Source organism: Hyperoodon ampullatus, assembly GCF_949752795.1.
Source record: "Hyperoodon ampullatus genome assembly, chromosome: 6".
In the NCBI taxonomy this organism is placed as follows: Eukaryota; Metazoa; Chordata; class Mammalia; order Artiodactyla; family Ziphiidae; genus Hyperoodon; species Hyperoodon ampullatus.
Window position 1 is genome coordinate 45,371,471 of NC_136919.1, and position 21,828 is coordinate 45,393,298.

General features: G+C 48.8%; 2 protein-coding genes across 2 annotated transcripts; both read left to right on the forward strand.

Annotated features, from left to right (window-relative positions):
• CCL21 (C-C motif chemokine ligand 21) lies at positions 1 to 571 on the forward strand (the record flags this gene model as incomplete). The annotated part of the gene is made up of 3 exons (XM_079706355.1): positions 1 to 67; positions 168 to 288; positions 385 to 571. 3 exons carry the CDS (start codon positions 1 to 3, stop codon positions 569 to 571), a joined length of 375 nt encoding a protein of 124 aa, XP_079562481.1.
• A 16,328-nt stretch (positions 572 to 16,899) lies between these two features.
• On the forward strand, positions 16,900 to 18,175 carry CCL19 (C-C motif chemokine ligand 19; the record flags this gene model as incomplete). Its single annotated transcript, XM_079706698.1, has 3 exons — positions 16,900 to 16,960; positions 17,662 to 17,788; positions 18,016 to 18,175. 3 exons carry the CDS (start codon positions 16,900 to 16,902, stop codon positions 18,173 to 18,175), a joined length of 348 nt encoding a protein of 115 aa, XP_079562824.1.
• Between the last annotated feature and the right edge of the window lie 3,653 nt (positions 18,176 to 21,828).

The following is a 21,828-nucleotide window of genomic DNA, read 5'->3' on the forward strand; positions in this document are numbered from 1 at the left end:
ATGGCTCAGTCACTGATTCTGAGCATCCTTGTCCTAATCCTGGCCTTCTGCATCCCCCAGACCCAAGGTATCAAGGAGGGAGTTGCCTAGGATGGGGGCAAGGGGGTGGAGAGGCCTGGGTAGGAGCCTCCAAGCAGCCCCTCACCCCCTGTGAACCCCACCTGCAGGCAGTGATGGAGGAGCACAGGACTGTTGCCTCAAGTACAGCCTAAGGAAGATTCCCACCCACGTTGTCCGCAGCTACCGGAAGCAGGAACCAAGCCTGGGTTGCCCCATCCCAGCTATCCTGTAAGTGGGTACAAGGGGGTGGGTGCAGGCTGGCAGCTGAGTGGGAGGGCATGATGGGCAAGACTTAAGACAGGCTTGCTAACCCCCGAACCCTAGGTTCTCGCCTCGGAAACGCTCTCAGCCAGAGCTATGTGCAGACCCTAAAAAGGCCTGGGTGCAGCAGCTGATGAAGCGTCTGGACAAGCCACCAGCCCCATGGAAACCAGCCCAGGACTGTAAGAAGGACAAGGGGGCCCCTAAGTCTGGCAAGAAGGGAAAAGGTTCCAAAGGCTGTAAGAGGTAAGGAAGCTAAAGGGACGGGGGGTGGGAAGTGAAAGGGAGCCTTAATCATCCATCCCCTCAAAGCCCTCTTCTGCCCTCCCAGGACTGAGTCCCCAAAAGGGCCATAGCCCAGTGACGAGCCCGGAGCCCAGGAGGTCCCCACCAGTCTCATCAGGGCTTGGAGCCCCAGCCCAAGGGACAAGAAGTGGGCTAGGAGAGAGGGAGGACTCAGGGGGCCCAGAGGAGCCACCCCATGCTGGCCTTGCCTCACCCCTTCTCCAGCTTCAACCACCCCTTCTGTATACCCACCCTACCCTGCACGGCTGAGCTGCCCACATCAGGCCACATCAGGCCAGGCCTAGAGAGGCAGAGAAGGGAAAGTCCCATAGGAAATGTGAGGTGGCAGCAGGACTGTCCCCTCTGAGGAAAGGTCACCCAGGGCCCTGGGCCTGACCGTGCTCCACACTGCACCCACCTCTTCTTTGTAAGTATGATTTATACCTAACTGAATAAACAGCCATTCTGGCCTTCTTCCCAAGTATCTGTTCCTGTGTGTTTGTGTCCACAGAGAAGCCACTGTCACCACAGGGTGGAGTCACACACTCTGGGGTCCCGGCCAAGAGCTCAGGCTGGCAAATTCTATATCCTCACCCACCCCAAGAGTTTCCTTGCTTCCCAGGTGCCCAGACCTGTGGGCAGTAAAAGGGAGGCTGACAGGCAGGGTGGGACCTGGGTTGCCCCTGGTCTCTGAGAAATCCCTGCCAATGAAGAGACAGTGGATCCCAGGCACACGTCCCCAACAGCTCCACAAGCCTCTGAGACCCTGAAGAGATCCCTTTCCTGATTCCGCCCAGCATTCTTTCACTCCCAGCTTCACCGGGGACTGCCTCCCCTTTCCTTGGGGTCTACTGGAGGGAGGTGGGAGCCTGGGCCTGCCTGTAACACAGGTGGACACAAGTTCTACTGAAACCTGCCCTACAGAGAGTTCCAGCCCTGGGAGCCCTGGAGAGCCCCCATCTCCTCCCAAAGACCCCAGAGGACTCCCTTCCGCCCTGACCAGTGAAGCAGGGTCTGTGGCCTCTCATTGTTTGATGGGGCTAGTGCTCTTTATTCCTGAGTTCTCTATTCCTCCCTCAGCTTCCTTCCAGTTGGGAAAGCAGCCTCCCCTTCCCTTTTCTCCTTTCTCCCCTAGGTGGGGCCTGGGGCTCTTTAGCCCCTTTAACCTCTTGAGGCCAAGGAATAAGTCTCCAGTGGCAGTAATTTGGAACCCCAGAACTCAGATGTAAATTAGTCTCCTCTCCAAGAAGACTCCAGTCTGACTCTCCTCTACCTCTCCCTCCCCAGAGCAGAGATCCTCCAATTCCCCGCTTCGCCCTTAGGCTAGGAGAGAGAGGACCATTAGATGGGGCCAGGCCACGTGGGAAAGGAGGGAACGGATCCTGGGAGAGGGGCAAGGAACTAGAGGTGGCCGCCACCACCTCCTCCTTCCACCGGGGCCTGAGCATGCCCCAGCACTTGCCGCTGATTATAGTCATGAAAATATTTGCTCTCTGCTCCTTCTGAGTCCAGTGAAGACAGGGGCTGCTCCCTATCTATCATCATGCAGCAGGTGTGATCTTAGTCTACAAACTCAGATGTTCAAGATTTACTGCACTTTAAAATGTTCTTTCAGGAGTTCCCTGGCAGTCCAGGGGTTAAGACTCGGCACTTTCACTGCCAGGGCCCAGGTTCAATCCCTGGTCAGGGAACTAAAATCCTGCAAGCCGCATGGCATGGCCAAAAAAATAAAATAAAATGTTCTTTCAATGAACCTACTCCAAGCCCCTGCACCGGAGCGCTGGCATTCTTGGGGTCCCATCTGCCAAGGGCTGTGCAAAGGTCAAAGAAACAGCAAGGCACAGGAGAGGCTTCCTACATGCCCTCTACACCATCCCATCATTGGACATCAGTCTCACCAGTGAATGCTGTGGCCCCTGTGTTCCCAGCAGGTCTGACTCCCCAGGTCCTGGGCTCTCAAACTCTTAGCTCTGTGCCGTATTTGAGCCATGGGAGCTCAGCTATGAGAGCCTCCAGGCTTGGACCTAGCTTCCCCAGACATCTCCCCAGAGCCATCTACTCAGGTGGCTTGCTTGCTTCATCCCAGTCAAGGATTAAAGCCCACTGCCCATACTGGCTGGACATACACACCAATCCCCTCCACAGTCTTCAAGAACTCTCTCCAAAACCCTCCCTCTTCCCAGTTCCTCCAAGGTATAACCTCTTCCCAGGTTTGCTTTAGACTTTTACAAAGGCAGAAGGGACTCTAATATCAGGGTGCTACTACTCTCAGCCCTACCAAAACCCTCGCTTGCTCTAAAGAGAAAAGAAAATCATCAGCAAAAAGAGAAAAAAAGGAAAACATAGGCAAAACAAAGCAAAACTTCGTATTTCACTAAATTATCTTGCCACACTGCATAGCTGGTATTTGCCTCAAGCCCTGCCCTGATTAGCATATAATATCTATCTTATCAGAGAATGAATCCCTACTCTCCTTTTCTGACTTCATCTTTGACAATATTGTCCTGTTCTTTCTTCTTTCTGTAATATCCATAATTCAAAAAAATCAAATAATACATACTCATGGTTTAAAAAAGTCAGAAAGTACCAAAAGGCTTATTCTGAACAACAATTTCCTGCAACTTTTAACTCTTAAACTACTTCCTCTAGGACTTAGTGCCATATGTCTAAATACTTTGTTCATACTTCTGTTTCTTCATTTACCTATTTTTAAAGTTATCAACTGAGGGACTTTCCTGGTGGTGCAACGGTTAAGACTCCACGCTCCCAATGCAGGGGGCCCAGGTTCGATCCCTGGTTAGGGAACTAGATCCCACATGCATGCCACAACTAAGAGTTCATATGCCACAACTAAGGAGCTGGTGAGCCACAAGTAAGGAGCCCACCTGCTGCAACTAAGACCCGACGCAACCAAATAAATAAATTTTTTTTAAAGTTACCTATTGACTTCCTATTATAAAAAGTGGAGATTTAGCTCTCTTACTAACCCTCTTCTCCTGTCACCCTATCCTCTAAATATAGCTATACCACTATATTTAGACAATGATCAGAATTTACGTTATGATGACCATGTAAATGTTGTTCACTGCAGAGCAAAGTGGCGTACTGTGCTTACTTTCCTTTTGTCACTCAGCTTTTTGTTTTTCTTAAAGATTCAAATTGTTCTTCCTTTTTTAAAACTACCTCTACCTTCCCATTATCATAGCCTCAGTATTTTTCAAACAATTCATCATAGGATTAAAGACCTAATGTTTAAAATATGTTATAGAAGACAATATAGGTGAGGGTGGTTATAACCTTGAGGTAGAAAAAGAACTTCTTAAACATAAAACCATAAAACACAAACCACAGGGGGAATGATCAACACCACCGAATTCAAAGACAAGTAGTAGTTCAGGGTAAAGATGGCAAATTAAACACATGCATTTATTTTCACTCCTTCTTGAGCTCCAACTAAAACTAAAGTAAGTGTTTCTAAGAACTTCCCTGGTGGTCCAGTGGTTAAGAATCTGCTTCCCAATGCAGGGTACGTGGGTTCAATCCCTGGTCGGGGAACTAAGATCCCAAATGCCACGGGGCAACTAAACCCACGCTCCACAACTAGAGAGGCCACACTCCACAACAAAGACCCAGCGCAGCCAAAATAATAATAATAATAAAAATAAAATAAATAAAGTAAATGTTTCTGGTGTGTGTACACATTTGTAAAGGCATCAAATCACAGAGACCCAAATGGGAGGGGAGATAAAAGTAACTTTCCAGAAGATTGCTGTTTAGATAAGTAAATATTTCAGTAAAAATAAGTACAAAGCATAAAATGAAATTATAAAGTTGGAGGACTTCCAAACTGATGCTCATGCATACAGTAAAAAGAAATATTTTACTGAATACTAGTCTGCCAGTGTTCAACAGTAAGACAATTAATGGCTTTTACTAGAAATGTGAAAAGAAAAAAATTCCAAACATCAGTCATCCCCCAAATTTACAAAACCATCATCCTACAAACATGAAAACTCATTGTAACCCCTGGAATTTCCTTTAACAGCAATTACTATCTTCTAACAATGTCACCCTCAGTGCCATTCAGAAAATTACTAATACCATGTTTTCAAATGATTTTAGCACTATCTCTTCCATGAAATGATAACACACACACACACACACACACTTACAAAATGGTGGACCAGCTTCCTCTTGTCAGTGTTGCTTCAAAGTCTGAAGCCTTCTGCTTCCCCTGGCTCACTCCTTCTTTGCAAATCCTTTAAGGGCCTCTTTGACACAAATGTAAAGGATGGAAGGGGCTAGTAAGAGCTCCCAGAATTACAGCTAATAGAAATGTCTTAACAACCTCAGTCATATGAACTGGAAACTAATTCCAAACTGAGCAACCAGATTTCTTAACACTCCTCTCCCTCCATGTTACCTGGGCCACACTTTCGCTAGCCACTATTTCATTCTTTACTCATCAGTCATTAGAGGGACATGATCACCAATGACAGGATCTTTCTTTTGACATCTTCAAAAATGGGGTACTATGGGGCTACCAGCACAGCACCACTGACATATTTGGCATCTTCTGCCCAGCTTTATGGCACAGGAAGATCAGGAGGACTGGGTCTATACTTGCTATTTATGAAAGCTCAAAATTAATTTGTTTCCTAGCTTTAATCATTTACCTGTGAAAATGTCTTCAGCTTCAACTGACCTCTTTTGTGAAGTTCTTTTTCTTTGCATGTCCAGGTGTTATTTATCCTTGTATTTGGGGACAAAGTGATGCTATTTTGTTAAAAATCATCAATGTATCCTTCCTTTGCCATCAATCTTGACCGATGAATTACCACCTTTATGGATGTTGAAATTGCCAAGCCTTTTTCTAATGCCTATATCTGGTATTCTTCTAGCGGTGGCTATTCTGCAGTTCCCCTACAGAGATTGTGTTAGCTATGTCAGGAAGCTGAAAACTTCATTTTCTTCAAGAAAATCCATTTCCCAGTTGGTGGCAAACTCCCAGGGAAACTCTGCTACCATGTTCTTGAAGACTTTTGCTTTAGAGTCCTGGATTGTGCTAATAATAAATTTCAATCTAATATTAAATGAATAACCGAACTCCACCTGTGATTACCTGAGCAGCCGGCGCCAATTTCGGTTCAGAATACCCACAGCGGACGGGATGTTAAACTCCACTTGGCCTCATTGCCCGGCTCCGCCACTAGGAGGCAGCATCGTCGTCGCGGTCCTCGGTTCTCCAAAGGCAAACAGGCTTGTGGGTTGAACACTACTGTTCTCATTTCCTTCATCTTTCTGGGATTCCCCCCCCCCCCTTTATTATTTGTCCTCAAATGTGTCTCATGCTAGGCCAGGGGTCTAGAATTTCCTCATGTCCACTGATGAGCAAGACAAACTCGTTTTCCGCCCCTGTCCAGGTGAAAGCACTTCATCCCCCGGCACCGAGCATCGCGCCGGGCACACAGTTAGGCTTTCAATAAACCTTGAAAGCCTATGGTTTCAACCTAAAGGTTGAAAGAAACCTCTCTTAGAGTTGGCACCGTAATTACGTGGTTTAAGGAATCAAACGGGTGCGGGTTATTTATGCTGCGAAGGAAGTCCCGGAGGTACTGTGAACTTCCTTCAGCCTTTACGACAGACATTGCTTCCTGTCTTCCACGTTGGGCGCCCTGGCCTCAGGATAAGTTGGGAATACTTGGGGTGGGGAAGACAAATACTCACGGAAAAACACCGGCCTCCGGCCGCCCATGCGTCCCAGCCTGCCCAGCCGAGTACCCGCAGATTTAAGGGCCCGAGTGGCAGAGATTTGGCGGGACAGCCGCTGTGCTCGGCCCGGGGTAATCGCCGCCCGGGGGCTTCCCGGGCCCACGCCGACCCCAGGTCCTGGGGCTGCGGGTCCCACCCGCAGCCCGAGTCTCCCTTCTGCACGTTCCGCCCGTGTGCCGGGACCCGCGCGCTGGGACCCGGGGCCGGACCCTCGGCCTCGGGACCAGGGGGGGCCTGGAGCGAGGACAGCACCAGAGGCTGTGCCAGGCCCACGGACTTTGGGCCCAACGCCCTTTTCAGTCTCTCTGAGCAGCCCGCCGGGTCGGGCCCGCACCCCGCCCTTGCTAGAGCACCCCCCACCCGCCAGCGCCCACCCACCCCGCAGTCAGAGCGGCGCCCACTCCAGAGCCTCCCTTCCCAGGCTGGTGCGCCCTCTGCAGGCCTGGGAGGGGAGACACATCAGGCGCAGACGTGGACACAGAGCCACAGCGCTCTCTCTCTCTCACACACACACACACACACACACACACACACACACACACACACACACGGATGACGGGCACACCAGTCACGCTCAGCCCCACGGACACAGCTCCTGATACGCACATTCATCCATCCAACAAACATTTATTAAGCATCTAATCGAGATGCCCTCCACAATCATTTACTCCCCGGTACTCCCACTCCTACCACGGCCTTGGTTGACTTTCCCGGCCTCGCTGCTGCCTTACCTGCCTCAATGGCTAAAGTGCCCTCCACCCAAGATCTCCGACCCCTGGGGCATGGATTTGATCAGACCAGGGAGCATGAAGGCTGAGCGGGCTCCTTGGGAGAGTGTGGTGCCAAGATGAGCTGAACTGCCTTGAGCTGGGAGATTTGTCCAAAGCTCACACTGAACCAGGAACCCCACGAAGGCCACGTGGCTGAGAAGAGGGTGAACTAGGTAAAGCAGGTAGCACACTGAGGGCTCTGTGGGTGTGGTCAGAAACTGTTTCAAACCCACCTCCCTGGTCTCCACCACCCCACCACTGGATCATTTAAACCAGTGGCTGGGGAGTTGGTGCCTTAAACCTTCCACGCATAGAGCCTATGCCCTCCCCCTTTTTGCCATGATAGAAGGTACCATCAGAACACCTGACGGCTGTCACCTTCCCCGATTCCTCTTCTTCTCCCTGATCTGTCAGTGTTAGGGAGCTCCAGGCCTTGGAACTTGACCCCTTCTAGCTACACTCACTCCCTTGATGACCTCATTGTCTTATGGTTTTAAATACCATCCATATGCTCCCAAATTTTTATCTTCAGCTAGAATCTCTCGCCTGAACTCTAGACTCATACTACCAACTACGTACTTAACATCTCCACTTACATGTCCAAAATGCAGCTTCATCTTAAAAAGTCAAAACAAGGCTCCTGGAGGGAGAGATAAATTAGGAGTTTGGGATTAAAATATATATGCTACTATATATAAAATAGATAACTAACAAGAACCTGTATAGCACAGGGAACTATACTCAATATCTTGTAATAACCTATAATGGAACAGAATCTAAAAAAGACCAGCAGGACCAGTAGTCCCCTGTATATATACAACTGAATCACTTTGCTGTATACCTGAGACTAACACAGCATTCTAAATCAACTATATTTCAATAAAAATTGTAAAAAAACAAGGTTCTTGACCGTCTCACAAACCCACTCCTCTACAGTCGTCCACATCTTGGTAAATATAATTCCAACAATCACACTGCTCAAGCCAAAAACATTGAAGTATTTTCTCTGTCTCTCTTTCTCTTCTTTCTCTCATATCCTATGCTGAACCCCTCAGCAGAGCCCACTGGCTCTACATTCAAAACATTTCCAGAATCTGACCACTTCTCACCAACTCTCAGCAACCTCATGTCCTCCCTGGATTATTGCAGTTGCCTCCAAGCTGGTCTCCAGGCTTCCATTTTTGCACCACTTTGGTCTATCTTCCATCCGACAGCCACAGGGAGCCTTTAACACATGCCAGATCATGTCACTGTTCAAAACCCTCCAAAGGTTCCTCAACTCATTCAGAGTAGAAATAAACCCTGCAGTGGCCTACAAAGCCCTACACTATCTGGCCCATGTTGTTATCTGATTGTCTCTCCTACCACTCTACCCTTTGCTACTTCCCTCCCGTAACACTGGCCTCCTTTCTATTCCTCAAATACACTTTTGCCTCAAGACCTTCATACTTGCTATTTTCTCGTCTAAAGCATCTTCCCCAGATCTCCACATGGCTCTCCCCTCACGTTCTTCAGATCAGCTCTCTGCTCAAAGGTAATCAGACAAGACTTCCATTACCACCCTCCCCAATACTCCCTATCCCTCTAGGCTTCTTTATTTTTCTTCATAGCACTTACTGCCATCTGGCATACTATTTTTTTTTCTTGTTTGCTTATTGCCTGTCTCCTTGATAAGAATAAAAACTCCAGGGACTTCCCTGGTGGTCCAGTGGGTAAGACTCCATGCTCCCAATGCAGGGGGCCTGGGTTCGACCCCTGGTCCGGGAACTAGATCCCGCATGCATGCCTCAACTAAGAAGTCCGAATGCCGCAACTAAGAAGCCCGCATGCCACAACTAAAAGATACCACATGCAGCAATGAAGATCCCACATGCCACAACTAAGACCCAGCTCAGCCTAAATAATAAATATTTTTTTAAAATGGAATAAAAACTCTGCAAGAGCAGGAATGTCTTTCTGTTTCGTTTACTGCTGTGTCCCAGTGCCAAGAACAGTGTCTGGAACATAGGACGCCCTCAATAAATATTTATTGAATGAATGTGGTGTAAATCCCTTGTTTATTATTATTTCATTATTTCACCCTTTGCTGCTGATTCTCAGGATATTTCCCAACAGGCATTCCAAGAAGACAGTATTGAAATTTATTTGAAACCTTTACGCCAGCTCTGCACTATATTCTTGTATCATATAAGATCTTGGAGGGAAACAAATGGCATGACCCAAAAGTCTTAATAGAAAAGAATTTAGTGAAGAGTCAATTTACAGAGGTGAGGGCAGGGTTGTTGTGGGCAGCCACTGTACATGAATTTGTATAGCTCCAAACTTCAGGCCATCTCTCCTTCTGGACAAAGCAGACATTAAATGTATTGCCTGAAGTTCTGCCCACTGAGAGGACTTCCCTTCACCACTGTCTTTCAGGGCCACACCTGAATGTAAGCAACCGTCTACTTTTGACTGATGCCAGCATACCTTAGGGACCCATCTGAAAATCAAGACCATACACTTCCTCTCTCTGTTAACTGTTTATAGAAAACTTCTCCATGAAGGCATAAGTACGATCAGAAGAAGAAGCAGAAAACAATAAAAGTAGGAATCTGAGTCACCTCCCCACGCTTTTACTCATGCCTTCTGAAATTTCTAAGGCCCGGTCTCAAATGTACAATGTTCCTTCGACAGTGGAACACTGGCCACGCACATCCGACTATATGACTTGCTATAGATAACACCCTAGGTTGCGTTGTCACTGGGTGATCTATAGTCTGAGTTTTAAACCAGGGCCCAGTGGCAAATCAGGACTGATTTTCAAAGAGTAAATAATCGTTAGCAGAAGAGGTAAGTCCTTACTCCAACACCCTAAGGGTCTTTCCTGTAATGCTCCTTCTGGGGCTCCTGTCGCACCCTTCTCTGCCACAGACAATCTGAAATTCCCTGGATTTATGAGTCATCAGGCCCAAGTAGACAGGCAACTTTTCCCCAGAGCCTAGACCTGCTGCAGACCCCTTCCTTGCTCTGGGCCTCATTCGAAACTGTCAGCTTTATGCCATATCCAACAAATATTTTGCTGTACTACACCTAACTATGATGTATGTTGCCTCCAAAATCCAAATAGCTCTTTAAGCATTGTGCCTCTTCACGGTAAATGTGCAACATTCCCCAGATCACTGTTTTTCAGCTTCTCCCTACCTCTAATAGCTTAGAAACTTTACCTATGTTGTAGGATCCTGAATTTTTGGAAGATTTCTTTCTCTCCCTCTGACATACATAGGTCTTACTGAGGCATTTAGGGCAACTGCTATTTCTTGTGTGCCAGTAAACATAATGTCATCAGTTTAACGGACTACTTTGATATCCTGTGAGATATCCAGATTATCGTATGATAATCAGAGCAGGAAAGCTGATAATCCCTGAGGTAAAACAGTGAAGGTGTATTTCTGTCATTATAGTTGAAAATGAATGGATTTCAATGGTCTTTAAGTGACTGGTACAGAAAGAAGGCACGTGCTAGATTATTAGCTGTAATATGCTGTACCAAGGGCTGAAGCATCTTTAAGTCTTTGAAGGTGCTCTCTTCTATGCACATTCTCTAGCAACAAAGCATTGCTTTAAGTTTACTATTGTAGGGGGGAACATGGTGGGGCAGGCACAGTTCAAAGGACTTCCACTTGGCCCTTCCTACCATAATTTTCCTCACTCCTTGGTCAAGGAACCAGTGTGGAGACCTTGCTAATTACTAAGTATAGTTATTCCCACTATACATTCTGAAACTAGAGAAACAACCACTGGATAGGTCTTACAGATTCACTGTGAGATGGACCTGAACCAAGATCGTTCTATCACCTGAACTCCATAAACCCTTACTCTGACTAGTGGACCACAATGGGGTTTTGGGTCCCCAAGACTAGTATTAACATGAGACAGTATCTAATAATCCCCCAAAGATCTGAATATTTTCTGTTCACCATTCATAGTCACCCTGGCAAACGGCTACAGATCTCTCTAGGGAAGGCTTAGAGAAATGATTCTCGATTAGCATACACCAAAATCACCAGAAAGGCTTGTTAAAATACAGATGGCTAGGCCGTTCCCAGAGTTTCTGATTCAATGGAGTTGAGGCAGAGCCCAAGAATTTGCATTTCTGCCAAGTTCTCGGCTGATGCTGCTGCTGCTGGTCCAGGGACCACACCTTGAGAACAACTGACTAGAAGAAAGATGTATAGAGTCCACCTGTGAAAAGACTCAAGCCTTCCCACGCCCCCACCAACCACTCAAGGGGCTTCAGGTCTGGGGAACTGATTTAAGTCAAGGAAATGGGTAAACACTGTAAATCCCCAATACAATTTGAATCAAGTTTCTCCCTACCAGGCCTAGACATTTTACACTTATATGGGTCAGTAAGTTGTCCATCTATTTCATTCCTAGGAAAACTATGATCAATTAGCTACCACCACAGATCCTTATGGGCAAAGCACAATGATTACCACTTGTCCCTGCAGCTTATTTAGTAATTTCATTCATCTTATTGATCAGAAGGTGAGCATCTAGACTCTACCACTCAAAGATTCCATTATTCTCCTTGAAATGAGATTGCCCAGTCCCAAGAGAACATCTCCCATCCTCATCTCCTGCCTACTAAAGAAACCACTACAGGGCTTCCCTGGTGACGCAGTGGTTAAGAATCCGCCTACCAATGAAGGGGACACGGGTTCGAGCCCTGGTCCGGGAAGATCCCACATGCCGCGGAGCAACTAAGTCCATGCGCCACAACTACTGAGCCTGTGCTCTAGAGCCCGCGAGCCACAACTACTGAAGCCCACGTGCCTAGAGCTCGTGCTCCACAGCAAGAGAAGCCACCGCAACGAGAAGCTCCTGCACTGCAACGAAGAGCAGCCCCCACCCGCCGCAACTAGAGAAAGCTCGCACGCAGCAACAAAGACCCAACACAGCCAAAAATAAATTTTAAAAAATAAATAAATTTATTAAAAAAAAAAAAAAAGAAACCACTACAGTGCTTTTCATAGTTAGTGTTCTCATCACCAGTGCTTTTCTTATGGCCTTGGAGAAGGAATTATCTTCCTGGACCCTTCAGAGTTAGTGGTTGCACATAAGAGGGGCCTCCAACATTCCTATCTCTGTAACCTTTGCACTCTTTCCTCTGTTTTGCTACTCAAGGTATATTCTGAGGACCAGCAGCATCAGCATCACTTAGAAGTTTGTTAGAAACACAACATCTTGGACTTCACCCAGACTTACTTAATCAGAATCTGCAGTTTAATGAGACCCCCCAGTGAATCATATGCACCTCAGATTCTGAGGAAGACTGTTCTACAATATGCCAGTGAGGTTCTAGCACCCCAACCTCATTGATCATAGGCCACTGTTGAGTCCAGGCTTCCAGTAACCAACTCAACAGATTATTAACACCATTCCCAGGTGCTCAGCTAATACAGTAATACCCAAATCCTGGATAAGGGCATACATATCAATAAATTTGTCCTCACTGGTCCCCAAGATTCTCCCAATACAGTTGACAAGTTCTTGCAACTCCTTCAGTGTACACGCTATTGTTCTTGGAGCATATCTTGTACATTCCCATCCAGGCTATGTTAGAATCAAACTCGCACTATGGGCCTGGAGGCTATGAAGGGTGGTGAGGGTGGGTCCTGAAGAGGACCCCTGCATGCCTTTTGCCAGGGAGTTATTAAAAACATTTTTTAATGAATGGGAAGGCTGGATCATTCACGGTTTGCAGGGGGAGGAGTGTTCTTCTGCCAGCAAGGAAGGTTTAAGGGAATTTAAAGGTCCAAAATTCTCAGCTTTGTTCATCTCTGCCTAAATGTCCCTATTCCAAGTCTCAGAGTCCTTCTCCTTCCCAAGAGTGCGCTTATTCTAGTATTAGGAATATGGTGGGGTTGTGTATTTACCCGGGGTTGCAACACTACCACACATACAATCAGTTTTGGGGCTTGATCCATAGCCATGTCTGCCATGTGGCTATGGATCACATACATTAAAGATGACTTAAGAATTCCATAGTGAAGGGGGATAAATTAGGGGGAGAGGGATAAATTAGGAGTTTGGGATTAACAGATACACACTACTATGTATAGAATAAATAAACAACAAGGACCTACTGTAGAGCACAGGGAACTATATTCAATACCTTGTAATAACCTATAATGGAAAAGAATCTGAAAGAGAATAGATATATAGATATATATGTAACTGAATCACTTTGCTGTACAACAGAAACTAACACAACATTGTAAATCAACTGTACTTCAATTTTTAAAAATTCCATAGAAGTTTTCTGAATCTCTACCTATAACTTGAATTAGAATTTCATGTTCTTAAACTTCTCTTTTTCTTATGTAATTGTGCCAGCACAACCAGAAACAGGCAGCCCACCCAACCATGTATGTAATGACCATTTGAAATCACCATTTGTGGCCATAGCAATTAAGTACCTGGGGCATTTTATCTCCTAATGTCTTTCCCTCTATCAGCATCCTACACTGCACCTCACTTAGTGATAGTCTTAAGTGATGGTGATGCTTCTTCATGTTCTGGATTACTTGTGTCCTCTTTCCCCATGCAAGGAGGTTTGTGCACTCAGCAAATATATGAGCAACGCAATCCCAGGATCCCATTTTGGAAATCTATTTCCTGGGATGTCGTCTGGTACCATTTACTGTATCAGTTAGGAACCTGGCAGGAAACAGATGGCACACTCAAAAAAAGTCTAACCAGAAAGATTTTAATAAAGGGGCTATTTAAGAGGTGGGGGTCGAGATTCAGGAACCAACATGGAAGAGTGAGGCACTCAGGGTTCAGCAATAGTGGGAAACCATTACCATACCAAGGCCTGAAGAGGCCAGACGAAGGAACAGTGTTTCGGGAGCCTCAGAGATAAACCCACGGAGATGAGGCAGCCCAAAAGAATCTAACTGTAGATCAGTGGTTCTTAAACTTCAGCATGTATCAGAGTCATCAAGGGTGTGTTAAAATATGGATTGCTCCAGTAGCTCTGGAGTAGGACCTGAGAATTTACATTTCTAACAGGCTCCCAGGTGATGGTGATGCTGATGCTGCTGTCTGAAGACCACTCTTTTTTTAAATTAATTAATTAATTAATTAATTAATTTTTTTTTTTTTAGCTGCGTTGGGTCTTCGTTGCTGCATGCGGGCTTTTCTCTAGTTGCAGTGTGCGGGGGCTACTCTTCGTTGCAGCACGTGGGCTTATTGCGGTGGCTTCTCTTGTTGCAGAGCATGGGTTCCAGGTGCGCAGGCTTCAGTAGCTGTGGCATGTGGGCTCAGTAGTTGTGGCTCGTGGGCTCTAGAGCATGGGCTCAGTAGTTGTGGCGCACGGCCTTAGTGGCTCCACAGCATGTGGGATCTTGCCGGACCAGGGCTCGAACCTGTGTCCCCTGCATTGGCAGGCAGATTCTTAACCACTGCGCCACCAGGGAAGCCCCCGAAGAACAACTCTTTAAGGACAACTGCCACAGAGTAAATTATTCACTGTCAGAACTATAGCAGGATGAAGGATTGGGAGAATAAATACCCCAACTCCTCTCTCCTACCACTGATCTCCTGCTGCTGCCTCCCATGGCCAAGCCCAAACAGAAGCTAAAGGATAAGGGATCCTGAGTAATACTGTCTGTAGAGGTCACCCTTCTAGAGAACAGAGCAGGGCAGAGAAGAGTGGAGAATGGACGGGGGTGGGGCAACAGAGAATAAGCAGAACCACCATAAAGAGAAGGATCCATGGAAAGATGGAGAGATAGATGCACTGACAGACATCTGAATAAAAGGATAGAATAATAATAATGGTTAATATTGAGTGTTTATTGTGTACCAGCCTCTAAGCTAAGGGTTTTGCTCAGATTACCTCATTTAATCCTAAGAATTAAAAGCTATTACCATTCCTCTTTTACAGATAAGGACACTAAGACACAGAAACTAGATACTTTGCACATGGTCACACGGCTAGCAAGTAATGTAATCTAAATCCCAACCTAGGCATGCTATGTGTAGAGCCTCACTCCCCTGTGCTGTTCTGTAATCAATGGCAGACAGGCAGTGTGGGATGGTAGGAAAAGAGTGTAAATCTTAAAGATGCCTCGGCTCAAGACACTTATTTGCTTTGTGACCTTGTGCTCTGAGCCTCATTCCTTATGTGTTAAAAGAGATAATAATATGATAATAATAAAAACTACTTCCTCGGGTTTCCCTGGTGGAGCAGTGGTTAAGAATCTGCCTGCCAATGCAGGGGACGAGGCTTTGAGCCCTGGACCGGGAAGATCCCACATGCCGCGGAGCAACTAAGCCCGTGCGCCACAACTACTGAACCTCTGCTCTAGAGCCCACGAGCCACAAGTACTGAAGCCCGCGCACCTATGCTCTGCAACAAGAGAAGCCTCCGCAATGAGAAGCCCACGCACAGCAACAAAGACCCAACGCAGCCAAAAATAAATAAATAAAAAATTTTTAAAAAACTACTTCTTAGTTTTTGGGGGAAAGTTAAGCAAGATAACAGTGGTCAAGTCCTTGGTATGAAGTCTAGCACCTAGTAAACAATCAGAAATACTATTACTGCTATTATTATTAATGGATGGAAAGAAAAATAAGTCAGAAACTTATGAGTGAAACACTCTCCCATCGAAAAGAGGGTTCAGAGCTTGGGTAGGGATGGGTGAATAGGTGTCCCACATATTAATTTCTCTTCTGAGGACTTCTCTTCTGATCTATCTCCGGTTTTTCTCATAAGGATGGGAAATCACTTGTCCCCTCCCCCATCTGTCTAGAAATTTGGGGATTTGTGTGAATATGAGCTGGCCAGCCCCCTCTCCTTAGAAATCCCCTCTTGGTTTCCAGGATCCAGAGGCAGGGAAAGATGAAGGGAGTTATGCCAGGCCAGGCTCCCTCCAGCTGTTCTGTTGACCCAGGTGTTGGGCATGTGAAAATGATAACTCTAGAAAGGGACAGTGCTGCTGAGTCAGGAGGTTGAATCCCAGAGGCCTGAGATGTGGGAAGAGGTGGTGGGCCTCCTTCCAAGGAACATTCCTTCTCAACTCTGCTTGTCCCAAGGGAGAGAATGGTTCCCAGACCATGGATGGGTAGGCACTGTAATGACCTGGGGAGGCTACCCCAGGCTCCATGGTTGTTCTGAGGGCACCAGGGAGTCTTCTTCATCACCACCAGCACCAGAGAGAAGAATCACAGAGAAGAGAGTGAGGATAAGGGATAAACCTAGGGAAGGGCACGCAGCTCCTCACTCGGGCCCCTCCATCCTAACCATCACCTCTAGAGGCCAGCCCTGTGGCTGATGACACAAATGCCACCAGGGGGGTGATAGTGCAGACTCTCTCTCTGGAGGTGACAGCACAAGGTCCCCTTCTCTTGGCCAGACTGCAGGCTGCTTAGGTTCTTAGAGCTGAAGCCAAGGAAAGCAGAAGAGAAGAAAAGAGGGAGGGCAGGGTCAGTTTCCGTCAGAAAGAGGGGGGCAGAGGGGAATCCACGGAACGGACTTGAAGGGGAATTTCTGAGCAGAGAAAGTGAAAGTTCCGGGCCATAAATGGGTGGCAGTGGCAGCTTCCTCCAGCTTCGTCCACTTTCACGTTCCCAGACCCCTTCACACCCCGCACTTCCCAGCACTCTCACCCACTCCCAGCCAGGCCTCGGCTTCACACAGACTCTGCCCAGATTCGCTCACGCTCACAACTTGCTGGCAGTCAGTCTCCACTCATCCTCCATGGCATCCCATGCAGCTGCACTACTAGCCCTCAGCCTGCTGATTCTCTGGACCTCCTCTGGTAAGGCTGAGGGGAGGCTTAGGGTGGGGGGCAAGTAGCAGGGGTGTCTAGGGCTCAGATTGCTTGATGCTGGACGTGAGGGACTCTGTGAGTTAGGATTGCATGTTTCAGTGAACCTGGGTTGTGTCCCGTGTGTGTGCCTGTGAGTGGCAGTGTACCTGGGCTCCTGAATTCCAATGTGTATCTGTCTCTTGGTGTATCCAGGGCCTATGACTACCCCCCTCTCTTCAGGCTCTATTTCCTGCTGCCTCAGTCTCCCAGGCGGGAGAGAACAGTATATACTTTCTTAAGGTGGAGAGAATGGGAGACACTGGTCTAAGAAGGGTCAAAAAATTTAATTAACAGTGGTCAAAAAATTTAACAACTCCTAAGTTCTGCTAATGCCACCCTCCTGTTACCCACCCCACCCCGTTCCCTACCCCACATCTTTCCCCCCACTGACACTGTAACCAACGTGAACTCTTCATTTGTGGGGAAGTTGAAAAGACTCGGGAGAGAAGTTGGGTTGATCAGGGCAGCAGGAGGGCATTTGTGGGGCTCAGGACAGCGGTCGTTTGCCGAACTGCTTAGAAGGGCTTCAATATATTTAGCGAATATCAGGTCTAGCTGCCGCCACACACAGACAGGCATCCTTAATGCCAGTGAGGGCTGTGGCCTCCGTTCCTCAGTGTCCCTGTGTCCTGACACTAATCCTACCCCAGCTCTGGGAGATGCCAACGACGCTGAAGACTGCTGCCTGTCTGTGACCCAGCGCCCCTTCCCTGGATTCCTGGTGCGAGCCTATCGCTACCTGCTCATCAACAATGGCTGCAGGGTGCCTGCCGTTGTGTGAGTTGCGGGACAAGCCTGACTAACCTCACCTCCCCCATCAGCCCCTGGGGAAACCCACCCCCACCTTCTTATCTCTCTTCTCCTTGCCAAGCCCAACCTCTGCAAGGAAGCCCCTGAAACAGGCTCCCGGGTGTGGTCCCCAGCCGCTGCCCCTCACACCAGGGCCTTCCAGGAAGCTGGGTTCCAGGGCTCTATTTTCTCTGACCTCTGACCTCTGTCTCCAGGTTCACCACGCTGAGAGGTTACCAGCTCTGTGCACCCCCAGACCAGCCCTGGGTGGGCCGCATCATCCGGAGACTGCAGAAGAACTCAGCCAAGGCAAGCCTGGCCCTCCCCAGCCCTGCCTCCTCCCTCCAAGCCCCTGCCCAAGACCCCAGCCCATGACCTTCCCTCTCCTTCCTCCCCCAGGGAAAGCATTACAGCAGGTAGCCCATGATAGCCCCAGAGGGAGCCCTGTGTCTGAGGGAAAGAATGTGAATCACTGAAGCCCTGGGGAACCGAGGACCAGAAGGGAGGACCAGGCCTCCTGCTCCCCTGCACCAGAACTGACCCAGCTGGGGTGGGGCAGGAGTGTGAGTGTGAGTGTGAGTGTGGATGAGTGTGGTGGAAGCACAACTTCTCCATGCCCAGACTGCAGTGTTTCCAATAAAGCCCAGCTTGTACCCACACATCCGTCTGTCTGCTGTCTGTCCAGGAGGACTGTGATGGGAAGGGGGAGGTGGAATGGCCGGGTTAGTTTCCACCCTGCAGCCCAAGCAACGTCCTCATCGACCTCCACCTAATATGCTGTGTTCTTAGGATCAGCTCCCATGATCAAGGCCCCACATCATGTCTCCTCACAGCCCTATCACACTCCACGGCTCAGCAACACTAAACCTGTGCCCGTCCCCTGAATGACCCAAACTCTCTCAGGCCTCTGAGTTTTTGCCCTCCAGGACAGGTGCTCAAGCATCCAGGTGTCTCAGGGATCTGGTATCACTGGGGGTGGGGAAGGGAGTTGTTGGGAACCAGCTCTCATGGCTGGGGAGGGCCAGGAGGCCCAACTCTGTTGCCTGGGGGGAAAGAACCCATCCACCCAAGCCATGCCCTCTGTCTGGAACTCTTCTCTCTCTTCCGCCTGCCTGGCTTCCCATCTGGGTCTGGATGACTCCTCCTCCAGGAAGCCTTCCCTGACTTCACGCTGGGTTAGGCAGCCTCCCTCCCTCCCAAGCTCCCAGGGCCCTCTGCCCCTCTCCTCTTGCAGCACTCAAGATGCTGAGTTGTAATTGTTACTTTGTCAGCCTTCCTGCACAGGGATCTTGTCTGTTTTGGTTTCCATTGTCTCCCTCGTATGAAGTACACAGCTTGGCACAAGGTAGTCACTCAATAAATATTTGTCTTGAGAGCAGATAAATATATAAGAAAAGGGTCAGCAGCCAGAGGTGAGGGCCCATCTGTCCATATAGAATCTGACCTCCAGGCCAGCCCTCTTCTCTCGCCCAGTCACTCTGGGCCAGGGCCAGCCCCATCTGGGTCCACGTGGCAATCCTGGGGCCATGCTTCTCAGGGATACTGACAGACATACCTGGGAGCCAGAGGTCAGAGTGGGAAAGGAAGGAAAAAGGAACAGCCAGAGAGCTGGGGAGATTCAGCATGGGGGGACCCCCACCACCTCATAGCCACATGGGCTCCAGGGCCAAGGCAACACTGAGACCAGAGGAGTCACAGGGAAGGAGTCTCAGCTCTGGGAGACAAAAGCCCTCGACTCTTGGGACATCTCACAAGACTGCTCTGGGAGGAATGAACTCCTCGTGCTCGGGAAGTCCTCTGGGAAAGCTGGCTGGTTGCCCAACTATGGCCCCTAAGGGCCTGTCCAGCTGGGAGCAGCAAGTCTGTGCCCCTGGGGTTGGGATGACAGCTAGTACACCAGACTGAGCATCCTCACCTGGGAACAGGGGCCACCACTACACCATATACCTTATCTGGTAACAAAAGCAGGCCTGGGCAGGCTTGGGCAAACTTGGAAGGGAAGCAGCAGTGAGGGTTTGTGCCAGCCCGTCCTCACTGAGCTGAGAGCATGGCAGCTTCTTCCTCACCTCTGCTCCTAGGACGAGGTGTCCAGAACCTCAGATAAATCAGGTCTTGGAGTCACAGGAGTGGGTGGAATGGGGATAGTTTGCAAGAACAACTGGTATAGCCAGGAAATTTGGCTCCGCTACCTGGGGTAAATTACCTATCCATTCATGCATGCATGCAGCCATCCATCTAGCTGTCTCTGCATCCATTAGACCTCACCCATCCATCCACCCACCCCCCACCAACTCATCCATCCATTAAGTCAGCCAACCATGGAGTTCCAGAGTTCACAGCTGTGGACACTCTTTGGACCTGTGCCCTGCACCACAGCAGGCAGAGGACAAACACAGGTGTGAGGGGGGTGTACATCCCCTCAAATCCTTCTGGGTCCCCAGTGAAACCAAGCAAAGTTCAGCCTGCCACAGAGGCAGACACAAACCCACCCTCTGGACGCTTTCAGAAACACACAGATGGAGGAGAGGAGGTGAGGGTGGGAGCCCTGAGTAGGTGCTGCCAGGAGAGAGGCACCTGGACACCACCTCCCTGACACTGCCACAGGTGGGGGGGGCAGGGATGCAGGAACAGGTCATGAGCTCAATGCCCGGTCCCCAATCCCCCAATCCTGTTTCTGCCCCTGACTGTGCAACTCTGGGGAAGTCCCTTCCTCACTGCCCCCTCCAAGACCTTACTTCCCCCATCTGTCAGGTGGGGGATGGGGGGCTTCATTTTTAAGGGTCCCTCCAAACAAAGACTTAATTCCTAAATCTTTGGGTCTTAGGCTAACCCTCCCCAGCATTCACACAGTCTCCCCAAAGTCATGCACATTCAGAAAGGTCCCTGGTGGCACAGTGGTTAAGAATCCGTCTGCCAATGCAGGGGACACAGGTTTGAGCCCTGGTCCGGGAAGATCCCACATGCCGCCGAGCAACTAAGTCTGTGTGCCACAACTACTGAGCCCGCGCTCTAGAGCCCGCGAGCCACAACTACTGAGTCCATGTGCCACAACTACTGAAGCCCGCACACCTAGAGCCCTTGCTCTGCAACAAAGAAAAGCCACCGCAATGAGAAGCCCTCGCACCACAACGAAGAGTAGCCCCCGCTCGCTGCAACTAGAGAAAGCCCGCGAGCCTCAAAGAAGACCCAGTGCAGCCAAAAATAAATGAATAAATAAATAAATTTATTTTAAAAATAGAAAGAAAGAAAAGTCTTCACTTCCCAGGGCCCCAGGGACCAGACTCTGGGAATAAAGGGAAAGCTGAGGTCCAGGAAGAAAGAAAATAATCCAGGTGCTGGTGAAGTGGCTGGAACAGCCCCCTGCTGGACCCTGGAGGCCTGGAGGGTGAAGAATTTCGAAGAAGCCTGAGCCCTCCCCACCTCTTCTTCGGCCAGTGCCTTTCCTCCCGGCTTTCTCCTTCCCTGTTTTTCCCACCCCCAGCCACCAACCCTCCCAGACACTAGGTCTTTTTCCCTTATCTCCCTGCCAGACACAGGAGGGCTTAGCCCAGCAATCTGTGACTTGTCCTGATCCACTTAAACATTCTCAGCACTCTGATTTCATCTAATCAACACCTGCCCTGTTTCACAATGATTCACTGACGAGTGTTGAGTCTTTATTTATTCCAAGTTCTGACAGGCTTGCCTACCTGACAATGATGAAGCTGCCCGCTCTCTGAGGGGTGGGGTGGACTCCTAGCTCCCTAACCAGGATATGGGGGCCTTGCTGCCTGCCTCTAAGTAGTCACCTTCCTCTCTCAGGCACACGGCCCTTGCTACAGGTTTAAGGCGGGCAGCTGAGTGACACCTCCCTACCTGAAGTTCTGTGGTCCCAGCAGCCAACATCTCCCTAAAGGGACCTGACATCCCTACTTAGGGAGCTCCCAGCCTTTTTGTCCACCTCTATGGCGGACAAAAAGCTTCCTATCCACGGGGGAATTCCCTGATGGTCCAGTGGTTAGGACTTGGCGCTTTCACTGCCGGGACCC